Raw genomic sequence first — 12,100 nt, forward strand, 5'->3', positions numbered from 1 at the left:
GAGCGTGTTAAATCTTTGGCCTATGGGCACTTTCTTCTGTCAACCGGGAACCAGTCTCTCCTTTATTCGTCGGTCCTCTGCACCTCCGATGATGCAGATTTCAAAGCGGTGTTAGTGCCCACTGCAGCTGTAAAGGCTTTTGTATATGGAGACCTTATACAAAGAGTGCATTTCTTAATATACTTCATTTAGAGCTGTATTTTCTGTAGATGAACTTAATTTGCTGGAAACTCCTGTTTTGTAAGACTAATTATGATCTGATTAGTTTCAATTGATTGTAAGTTGTTGATTGAGCTTGGTGTGGTTGACCAGATTTTGCTCTCATTTACATTCTATATGTGTATAAATGACTAGATAGCTAGATAATTGAGTGGGAGGGTAGTTGATGTCAAGAAAACTATTATAATTTTAACATCATTGTGGGAGCTGGGTTTTTAGTGCTTAGTGTATAGATGATACTAATTTTTACAGATAAAGCCTCTGTGGAAACACAATTATTTACACAGATATGTAGCATGAAAAATATCTATAACTCATGAAGAGATAAGTAACCATAGCGTGGGTAGAAAAAGAGAGACATTCACTGAGTAAAATGAAGCGGAATAGCACATACGAGATTTGCCCTGCAGGACAGTGACTTACTACTAAGTACTCTCTAGAAGTCAAGTGGCATTTTTGAAAAGTTTATTTAGAGCTAATGAAAACATTTTTGTCAGTTCTTTTCGCTTCAGTGGCTTCTGAAGTGGTTGAGCCCCTTTCAAAAAAGCTGTTTGCTCAGTCTCTAGGTCTAGTACTTCATACATCTAGATTTTTAGTATTTAAGTGAAAATGGGCAATGTAGTTTGTTCATGCACTGTGTTGCAACTTCACCAGACTTACAATTACAATAGTTATCGAAGTCTTTATCATCATGATCTAGTTATCAGACATTTTTCCCTTTGGTCCCAAACAAAAAAGGATCCTATTTACTCTAAAAGCAAAGTCAACTAAATGAAACCTTTGTTTTCAAAGGGAATAAAAACATTTTAAAAGACAATTCTGTGCTCTGCACAGTGTCATGTAAAATACACCACTGTTTTAGCAGCAGGTTTGTGCTAGATGAGCCTGGTGGAAGAGCATGTGAGCTAGGAGCACCTGGCATATCTTCCCTTTCATCCTTCCCCTGAACCTGCACACGAATGACTGGATAGGTGGCTCCATTACCCCTATTCATCCAGTTTGTATCTTTTCTTTAATGTAGTTTATCCTTAGACTACAGTGACTCTATATATATGAAGTTACATAAATGTATGTGTGTATGTACAGAGTGCTGTTTACATAAACTTTGTACTGGAAGCTTAAAAGTTTGGTCAAATCCACTGCATACAGGTTGTAGGATAGTTTTGTTAATGTTCCTGTTTGTGACCATTAATCTGCCCACCTGACACCATGCTAGAAAAACCCTGTAGCAGAGAGCTTTTACAGAATAGTTGAACTGGAGTCATTCCAGCATCCCATTTCTGGTGCCCAGGGCAGGACAATGCACTTCTCCTTCCCTGGGTTGAAGTGATCTCTGATGAGGCAAGGAGTGGAGTGGAGTGTTCCTGCTCTGATCCAACAGATCCTCTCTGCTCCCATCGCTTCTGCCCAGTCCCCTTCTAACATATCCTACCTGGCTGTTCAGATATCTGTATGAAGATGAGTGAATAACCTCTTTGGCGGCTGCTGCTTGCTTGCTTTATGAATAAATTCAGCATGGTAGCTCTAAAGGAAAACCTTGTTGCTCTAACTGCACTTTGATTTTTTTCCTGGCTAAGGTCATGTAAGGGGAGTGAAGTGGCCGAGTGTTGCCAGGTTGTAGAGGTCTGTGTAAATTAAACTTAAAAAACAACCAGCCCTTAAGATACCTTACAAGACTTTCTTGTTTTTCCCCTTAAGTGACCTATGGGCAAATATTTAGTCTGGGCTTCAGATGTACTCACTATTTAGAAGCTGTCATTTTTGACATTTTGAAAAGCCAATACATGGCATTTAATTTGAAAACTTAGTAGTTTCTTTAGAGGCCTTGTTATCAATGGCATGATAATGCTGATTTTGGTAATTTTCTGATTAAACGAAATTTGTTTATCTACTTCCTAAACCAGGTTTCTAGCTACTGCATAAACATAGAGGACAAGTAAGCTGTTTTCTTACTACCTTGAATATTTTGCAGACTATATTGGTAGTTTTATCTAATGTCTAGAATGTCAAGTGCTACTCATTGAAGATGCCCATGCGTATAGCTTCCAGATTCAGAAAGCACCACAGCAAGGCTACAATTTCAGGTGTAATTGTGATTGAAAAACAGAATTCAGGAAATACTTATGGCTAAGTGCTGATGCTTTGCTGAACCAACAGTCCTGTGTGGCTTGCATACTTGAACCGCGAGTGAAATAGTTTTGTGAGGCCTAGTGCTTTCAAAATTCGTAATGAAAGCAACAAGAAATTCTAACTTGAGAAACAAAAGGTAACAGAAAGAGTAGGTCGCTCTCAGTTGCCTGAGAACGGGTCCCTGTGGTTTATGTAGTCTTAACTGTGGTCGCTAGTCGATTGGCTTGCTGAATGAAAATGATCTGAGTTAGCTCATCCAGATGAGAGGTGTTTCCACTTTTCAGCTATTTAACACACTGAATTACCTCACAGTAACTGCTAAAGCGGGAAAATATGCAAAGTAGACCTTTATAGATTTTGAACCAAAAAACAATGGCAATTTCCAATGTAAAAAATTGGGATTCATCCCATCCCATTATTGGTACAGAGTAAGTCTCATTTAGTCAAATTCATTTCTGAGTAAGTAGGAATTGGGGGTTTGAATCTTCTTGTCATTCTTCACAATTCTCTCTGTACCAGAATCTTGTGGGAACGGGCAAACCCCTTAATGAAATTTATTGGCACGTTGGCTTCACCACTGACACTGAAGAGTGTATCGGTTGTGTTGCGCAGCCTGAAAGACTGGCTGGATTCTTTCCGAGTGCAATTCTCCAAGATTTACTGAATGACATGACAAATTAAACATTTTGGATCAGAAAAGTGGATGTGTTTTAGGGTAGAAAATTTGTCACAGAAAAATTTTCTTTGTACCACTGATTTTAATAAGTTTGTTGACTGTGGGTCAGATACTGAGCCAAATATAGCCTTTGTAACATGGCCAGAGTTTGCTGACTGTGAATAGATGCATGCCAGGCCAAGCAGTCGTAAAAATGGTGAGATCTAAAATTAAAGAAAGGGACCATCTGCCTGCTGGTTCTGGCTGTGTTTCCCTGTTCTTTCCCCGAATACCTTCTGCAGAGCCTGAATTTCCTCCTCTATGCTTGAAATGCAAATCTAATCTTACATCCCTTTCAGAAAATCTCTAAGACAACATGGAGTGTGTTGGGAGCAGAGAGAGGGCAGGACTGTGGGGTGAGAGCACTGTGGGTTGATGAGACCTCTCACTCTCAGCTCAGCGGCTTGCAGGTGTTGCAGACTCCATAATCCCCCCATGGTTGCACTGTCTTTACTCACTGGGAACAGATGTTGCCCTGAGACTCACTGCTAGGAGCCCGTTGGGTCATCTGGCTGCTCACCCATGATCTTAGCTGGTGGGGAAAAAGGTTTACCCAATGCAGATACCCTTTCCATGGAAATCGCCCTAGGTATCAGACTTCTGTACTGCCTGATGGTGAATAGTGACATACATTGGTACTACAAAAAGCAAAAGTTTTGGTGACTCCATAAAATCGAATGGTCTTCTGGCCTCAGCTTCAGCTCCTTGAATATTCAGGCAGCGGTGGCTAGCATGTCTCAGAGCTGTTGGGCAGTCTGTATCGCAGGCACGCCTAAAGGCAGGCTTAAATCCAGCCTTTACACTACACCTCCTCCAAAAGTCAGGGAATCCTGACTGTTCTTTAGCTTCAGTTTGGACAGGCTTGGCAAAGATATACTTAACTTCAATTGGCCCATCATGGTGGAATAAAATTAACTACATTTATTAACCATATATATAAAAAAAAAAATATGTAAAGGCATGTATTATGCCGGAGGCAGTATTTAACTGGGGAAAGGAAAGGAAGAACAAGAAGTGTGAGAAGCACTTCATATTGATGTCATCCCAGAAAATAATTTAATTTACTGTTGTGAGTTCTAATAAGATTGGAGTTGGTTAAGGGTATCATTGAGAAGTCTATAAAAAACGAAGGAAGGTGACGCTGTTATTTCAGTAAGTGGCCCTTTCTTTTGTAAGTCTCCCTATTTCAGTATTTCAGATGTACACTAGAATGAATTACAGTTTTAGACAAGCCAGAGCTTGGGTGAAATACAAAATCAGAGTCCTGCTTGATTCTGACCAACTTGGCCACCACAATTCTTTTGACTCTTTTTATAAGCGTGCAGGGGATCCTCAAGTCACGAAGATACTTCAGTCCAGGTAACTGAAGCCCATCAGTTTAAATTCTTTCTGTGCATCTGTTTCTTGAATTTTCTTCTTCCTGTCATGGGGAAGAGAAGAAATCAGTTTAAACATCTGTGTTAAATTCAGTAGATTTTAGATACTCAGGATTCGGTGTCTGGGAATCATCCATCATTAAAGCATTAGAAAATCGTAGCATTTGCTTTAGCTTATTTTTAGAACGGAGAAGTGCTTGGGATGACTATCCAAAGATTATTGGTGTCAGTTACATCATTTCCTCCTTTAGTGAGTGTTCACAGAATTACAGCTTCAGGAGGAGGATATTTAAGTAATTTTATCCTATAATTATGAAGATGGGTACTAACATCAGTGCACAATGTCTGTGTGGCTGGAGGCAAGATAGGTACCGTATCTGTTTCTGTAAAATCATTTACGTGGATATTTTTGGTGGTTATTACTGAAAAAAATAATGCTGTTGTACCTAGACCAGATTGCCATCAGGCAGTCAAACTGTACATCATTGGTGGAATCTGGGCTCTTTTACCCAGAAATTAAGTAGTGATTATCCCTCTGTGGTGTTGTCTCTGGCACTCATTAAAGATCTCCTCGCTATTCAAAGTCTGGAAAAGTTGGCTCAACAACACACAGAAGTTCGCTCCACAACACTGTCAGAGTATGAAGTAAATGGTACTGCTGTGATTGTTGTGGCAGGTGAGGACTCAGAGAGTGCCTTTTTACTAGATGCATTCACAACCATTTCAGTACAACTAAATGTAATTCATTACTCACTTGAGATAGAGAATATAAAAAGCATTATGAAAATCCAAGCCAGCAAAATTCGATCTTGGCACAGATTGCTAGGTTGGTCTGCTTCCAAAAAGAACAGACAAGTTAAATTGAGAAGAGGCAGCACTATGGTTATTAAATAAGCTTTAAATCAGCCCTACTCATTTACAAATCTCTTCTTAGTCCTAGCAGGGAGAAATTCACTAATCCCAACATTGCTGCTTCTGTCTGCCTGTGCTGAGAAAACTGAGCAGTCATTTCATGCCTTCTAGAGATAAACTGCTAACTAAACCAGCTGCCACTTCCCATCACCAATGCAATACTAAGCATTGCAGTGCTAAGCTTTGCCAAATCCAAAGAACTGCCTCTACAAAGGATGGAGTCAGTGCTCACGCTGCATAGTCTTAAGGTTTGTGAGAACACACAGAATTGATAAAGAGAGGAATCACATTTGTTCTATTGGCATGCTTGATGTTGGCAGGGAATGGACTAGATTATGACTTCAGTTGATGCATGGAGAATGGGCTGTTACTTGCATCTCTTTTTTTATGGGAGTTTTATGGGAGTTCTATGGAAGTTGGCATAAGACAAGTATTGCATTTTATACAGGATTTTGCTGCAATGTCATTACATCAATAGAAAAACAAATATTGAAGTTCTTCACTGAAAAGTTTTGCAGTGATTTCGTAATGTCACATCTACTTATGTTTAGTTACATTTCAGATGTGTCAGCTTTCTCGTAAGACTTCTCTCTTAACATCTGTTAAAATGTTTCCATCAGATCATGCCCTTTGCAGCACTGAGAGCAAGAGAATGAGTGCTGTGGGAACAGTGATGTTCATACGCTCGCTGTGTTTCTCTGCTTCAGGGTTTTCTTGAGTTGCATTCTTGACTCATGTAAATGACCTTGCAGCTGTCAAGGAGAAGTTTTCCCCTGGAGTGTTTCAGACAGCTATCAGGAGCAGCTTTCTGAGTGCTGTCAGTTTCTGAAGAGAGGCCAATGTGACATAGCTTACCCTGCTTCCACCTGCGTCTGAACATCTGTGCGGTGTTAATTTTGAAGGAAATTTAGCTGCGCTTACCCCAGCCTCATAGGGATTTCCAGGGGGAAGAAGGAATACTGCTTTGTTCTGCCAGCCCAGCAAAAAAGGTAGTTTCTCTTGGCATAGAGAACCTGTAAATGCCACACATTCTTATGGAATTCCCCCATATTTCAAGAGAAGTCGCAAGATTTGTGGGATTCCCCAGCTCTTTCTTAGTCTAGGACTTGAATAGGAAGATGGCTACTTATGTCATGTGCTTACTTTATGGTTTTTTTTTCAGAGGATTTTGAAAGCTAACATTCATGACCTTTCTAAGGAGCATCTGACCTAGATTAACATTGTGTTGACACACGTATGGGTTTGAAGAGTGGATATTTATGGTTTCAGTGGTATATCTGACTTGAGATTATTGCAAAACCTATGAGTATCTGCTTTAGGAAGGGAGGGTTCTTAGAGTAGTCAATGACACAAGCTTTCTGCAGAAAACATACATGTTTTAGTGAAACCACTACACAGGAGAGATGCTGGCATAAAACACTTATACCTCATAAATGTCAATGCATGCATGTTTTCACTTTTACTTTAAGTTTTCTTGTAAGTGTTTGCTATAAAGTTTCCTGCTGAAGGTAATGGTTGCACTACTACAAAGTTCGCTGTCTGCTAAAATTTGATTGAGTGAACTTTGTTGAGACGTGGGCATCATTGCCAAACCTGAGGTACATTAGAGATAGTATACTCAGTGTGCACCGGTGTTTTCATGTTTTAACTCCTTGAAACTTATGTCTATATAGGATTATTTAATAACTAGATACAATGGCAGAATTAATGAAGGAGAATCTGAAACTCATGGGTAAAGCATACTGGGGTGACTCAACATAACTTGAAAGGAAACAAAAGTGAGCTGTGCACGGTGAGATGGTTGGATGAGCCCATACATTCCTGTGAGGAACCGCTGTCAGTAAATGGCAGACTGAAACCTCACTGAAGAATACGGCGGCTACTCAACCCAAGTGTTTGTTGAGCAGGACTGGATATTAATGTGTCAACTGATACTGGCCAGGGCCAAGTACCAGCTTAGAGCAGTCTAAAGTGACATGACTGGGTTAATATGAAGTCTCATGTATCCTAGTAGGGTGCCTTGTCTTACCTAAACATCAGATACTGGTATACAGTCCTGTCACAGAATCTAAATTAAACTTTAAAGCTGTTTCTTCCCAGGCTGCCCAAAGAAGTTGTGGCTGCCCCATCCCTGGCAGTGTTCAAGGCCAAGTTGGACGGGGCTTTGAGCAACATGGTCTAGTGGAAGGTGTCTCTGCCCATGGCAGGGGTTAGAACTGGATGAGCTTTAAGGCCTTTTCCAATCAAAACTATTCTATGGTTTGGGCCTTCCGTATTTTACAGTAGTCTTCTAGATAAGTTCTTTTTTTCTGTAAACAATTCCAAGTTTTAGTTCTAATTCAGTCTCCCTTTCATAACTGTAAGGCAAGGCAGACAACTGGCCTTGTACGTCTCCAGATTCATTTAGGAAGGAATTTAGCACAGCATCTGTGTTACAATCCTTTTTTATTTTATTCATGCTGAAAAACCTTCTAGTTGTTTCCTGGGAGTTGGTAGTTAAAGATACAACATATTTAGGTAGGTCAAGTATTGCTTCTCTTTCCCTCCAACCCCTCGCATACCACAGCAACATTCATGAACAAGTTTCCTTGAGAAAGAGCTTTCAAAAAAGTTTCATTTATTACTCCTCTGTGTTGATCTTGTCTATCTTTTACAAGTCTTTAATGTCTCATCATCAGCAGATAGTGCTCTTGGCCTGTGAGTACTAAATACTAATGATTTTTAGAAGTTTATTAACTGTTAAGCTGGCAAACAGGATTAAGAGAGTTAATAGACTGAGAAGAGAGTTAATAGACTGACTGTTGAAGGAACAGCTCCAACTTCTTAAATTGCATCTCCATCCTCGGAGGTTTTGAAGACTCATCTGGACTAGTTCCCAAGCAGCCTGATCCAGCTTGCTTTACTTTGAGCAGAGGCTTGGAGTAGATAACCTGTGGAGGTCCTGTGTTACTCTGTGATCCTATCATGAGCTATTTGGCAATTGAATAACTTCCTAGGAACATGAGTATCCCAGTGATGGGAGAAATCTTGAGATGACTAATTTATGGAAAAACCAGGAACTCTCTAGAATGAAGTCAAAAGAGGGAAAGACTTGCATGTTTGGACTGTTACATGTATAATGGACCATATGTGAATTTTATATGTATATATATATATATATATAAGCAAATGTGATGGAGAATCATGAGATTGTCCATTGCAGAAATTTGTTTTATGGAGATGTGAAAGCTTTCTTTTCCAATACAATGTGGTTTTGGTTTAGGGAAGGGGGAGGAAGAAAAACTTTGTATTCTTCTAGCACAGTACAAGAACAGTGGGTAATATGCAGCCTACTTAATGCCCACTATTACATCATGGCCTGCTTTTTCATCCCTTCTGTCAGTTCTCTTGCCCCTTCTCTGAGTTTCTCTGAGTTTGAATTAAGCAGATGTTGTAACTTTAATACATGACTCTTCATTTGTTTAATGTATTCTATCATGTCGGATGGGCTTCTTTTTTTTCTATTTTTGGGCTATATTTTGAGACAGTGTGGCTTTACTTTTGTTTGTCTGTTCCTATGGTGGTTTCTTACTGTACTGCTATTTCAGGCAATAATAGTCCTATTACACTGATAGTAATCCGGTTTCTTACAAGAGAAACCATAGGGGTGGGTGCCAGATAGTTTATTCCAGAAGAGTAACCTTGGCTTATTACCAAGTACAACAGTGTGGTGGCACTCACAACCTGCCAGCGGTTCAAGAGGTGGGACTGTATAAGACAATGAAAAAATTAGTAGGTTACTTATTGTAAAATATATTAGCTCAAAGTCTGATCTATGTTCCGTTTGAATTGTGTCCATCTGTCTATTTGCCTATGTGTATTTAGGGAGGAAGAGAGAGTATTCCTGAGAACGACAGGTATGTTAATGTAGTGGATTTGGTCTCTGTAATGATCTGACACGTTGCTCTTGAGTTATTGTATGGAGAATGACTGTTACAAGTGGTCCAACTTCCTCATTTCCACTGTTCTTGCATGAGCTCAGCTGCAACAAGTTTGGAAGAATTCATACTTTGGTGTAAAAAAGGAAAACAGAACGCAGTTTATGAAGGGTGAGGAAGGCAAATTTGAATGTAAAGAGATTACCTGATCTTTTCTTTTTTTCCACAGCAGGAAAAACCCAAACTCCTGGAGCCTTTGGATTACGAAGCTGTTATCACAGAGATTGAAAAAAATATTGGGGATAACCAATTTAAGGATCTGATATTGTTCCCCGATGATGACTTTTCAGTAAGTAAAAGGCAAATACATGTTATTTTTTTCTCTTAGATTTGTCTGTTCATCTCTTTATTTTATCTTTACTGCTAGAGAGAGAAGCAGAAGTTGCCCAAGAGCTCTGTGACATTTTTTTTTAATGTATGCATAATGCTTTAGTTCCCTCCTACAAAATTCACGCTGTTTTTTCATTTATACATTAGTGAATTTACTGTTCAGGATTAGATAAAGCTCTATCCTTGTTTTGGCTAGGATAGGGTTAATTTTCTTCCTAGCAACTGGTACAGTGCTGTGTTTTGGATTTAGTATGAGAGTAATGTTGATAACACAGAGATGTTTTGGTTGTTGCTCAGTAGCTCTTACCCCGATCAAGGACTTTTCAGTCTCATGCTCTGCCAGTGAGGAGGGGCAGCAGAACCCCAAGAGGCAGAAACAGGACACCTGACCCAAGCTAGCCAAGGGGGTATTCCATACCACAGCATGTCATGCTTGGTATAGAAACTGGGGGGAGTTGGCTGGGAGAGACTGGTTGCTGCTCAGGGATGGGCTGGGTATTAGTCAGCAGGTTGTGAGGAATTGTACTGTGCATCACTTGTCTTTATGGGGTTTTTTTTTTTTCCTCTCTCTCTTTTTATTGTCTCCCTTTGCATTATTTTCTTAATTTCCACTATTAAACTGGGGAGTGAGCAAGTGGCTACATGGTACTTCATTGTTGGTTGGAGTCCTTTTGGGTGCCCAGTGCCAGTGGGTTGAGAGAACAGCAAATCTGTTGTTAGAATGCATTAGAGCAAATTTGTTATAAGCATTCATTATATTAATTTAATAGCCACTGGTCACAGTGCTGATTTATTTGCTCTCAAAGTTGGTGTTCTTGTTCTTAAAGTTGCACCTTACTTGCAGCGCATGTTCCCTGTTGTGCTGTTTATCATCTGTGGGAGCTTGAAGCCCTGGTTGTTCCCAAATATATTTCAGGAACTCAGAAAACATGTTATTCCATAATGTATACTTGTCTGTTTGCTCAGCACAGTGGTAGTTTGGCCAGTGCTGGAATCTCTCCTTTCTGTTATAATCTAATTTAATCATGCTTCCGTAACTTGTATCCAGTCTTTCTGATCCTATTCTGTTTAATGTATTTGGCCACTAGAATCAGACAGCCCATGATTCACTGCCTTCTGCTCGAAGTCAGACTTCTTAGATGGTGGCTGTGATATTTCCAAGCTGTGCTGTTGCTGATGTTAGATTGCACAAGAAAGATAAATCCAAGTGTAACTGATCTTTGTTTGGTTTTGGGATTGCCTTAAATTCTTCTCCAGTGGGGTTTGAGACCTGGCATCCTGAGTGATGGGGGGTGCACAGTCCCCAGTGCTGAGGCAGGCTCCCATGCTGGGATGTTGACAGGCAATGGATACTGGATCCCGCAGCTGTGGAGCTGCCTGACCTCATCCTGGATTCCCTGTTGTTTGTCCTGGCCATCTGCAAAGAACCTGAGAACCTGAAAGTCCAGGGCAGCCCTTCCTGCAGCAGTGATGGGCAGCTCAGAAGGGCAGGAGCTGCCTGATGGGGCTGGGGAGGTGTGCTGCCAGGCACAGTAAACTGGCAGATTGCCTGCATTTTACAGCAACTTCTTCAAAATCAACCCATCTCTATAAAAGATTTAGATTTTGATGAATAGATATTCTCTAATGGAAATACATTTCAATTTGTGACCAACTGTAACTGCTGTGTGAGGGCCCTTCCCATCAGCTCATGGCACTGCTACTGTCTTATGGGACTGGCTTAATCTAATCCGCTGCTTTGTTTTACTTAATGGCTCTATTTCCTTGGTGGCGTTAATTGAGTTAATGGGCTCATGGGACTGAAAGAAGACTAAACAGAATAGATTTCCTCATCATTGTTAATTCTTTTATCCATTTTGCACATTTGTAAATTTATGAAATTGAAATTTATCATTATAAAGCTGACTAGACATACTGTGTGCTGTCACAAGGCCCTTGAGCCCCTTGATTTGAAATAACTGAACTCAAGTCAGTGCAGCAAATTGTCTCAGTGAAAAAAGAATCACGTCCTACTGCTTGAGACCTGTGCCTGTCAAACCATATTTTCGTATTCTTACTTTCATTTCATTTTGAGCAGCTATTGGCTGGCTTTTAGTAGCTACTTCTATTGTTTCCTCTGTGTTGGGCTTTGCAGCTGCTCTGTGTAATATATTTAAATGAAAAAAAGAAAAAAAGAAATACATTAAGGCAGATGAAAGGAATACGTGCATTGCAGAAGTGGCCAGTACTCACAGAAGGGCAGAGGCAGTGGTAGGTAGGGTCCATATCCTTGCAATAAACCTGTCTCTTTTCTTTGTTACATTCTGTTGAAGTCAGCTGCAGTAACAGGAGCCTATGCTACCTTGCAGGACTGCAGAGCTTTCATAGCAGACAGGTTTTTCAGCTCCAGCTATTTATAGCCATGCTCCTTCCTGCTGAAATATCACCTGTGCACAAAAGTC

At 40.2% G+C, this 12,100-nt stretch overlaps 1 protein-coding gene across 3 annotated transcripts in view; it reads left to right on the plus strand.

Annotated features, from left to right (window-relative positions):
* The window catches only part of DOCK10 (dedicator of cytokinesis 10), a gene marked incomplete at its 5' end in the record, with an annotated part of 158,152 nt that overhangs the window by 51,199 nt on the left and 94,853 nt on the right, over positions 1 to 12,100 (plus strand). For all 3 annotated transcript variants that reach the window (XM_080622390.1, XM_080622391.1, XM_080622389.1), the window contains one exon: positions 9,499 to 9,622. In XM_080622390.1, the coding sequence (XP_080478516.1) occupies positions 9,499 to 9,622 (124 nt within the window). The remainder of the gene's footprint in view (positions 1 to 9,498; positions 9,623 to 12,100) is intronic.

The sequence above is a fragment of the Psittacula echo genome (assembly GCF_963264785.1).
Source record: "Psittacula echo genome assembly, chromosome: 7".
In the NCBI taxonomy this organism is placed as follows: Eukaryota; Metazoa; Chordata; class Aves; order Psittaciformes; family Psittacidae; genus Psittacula; species Psittacula echo.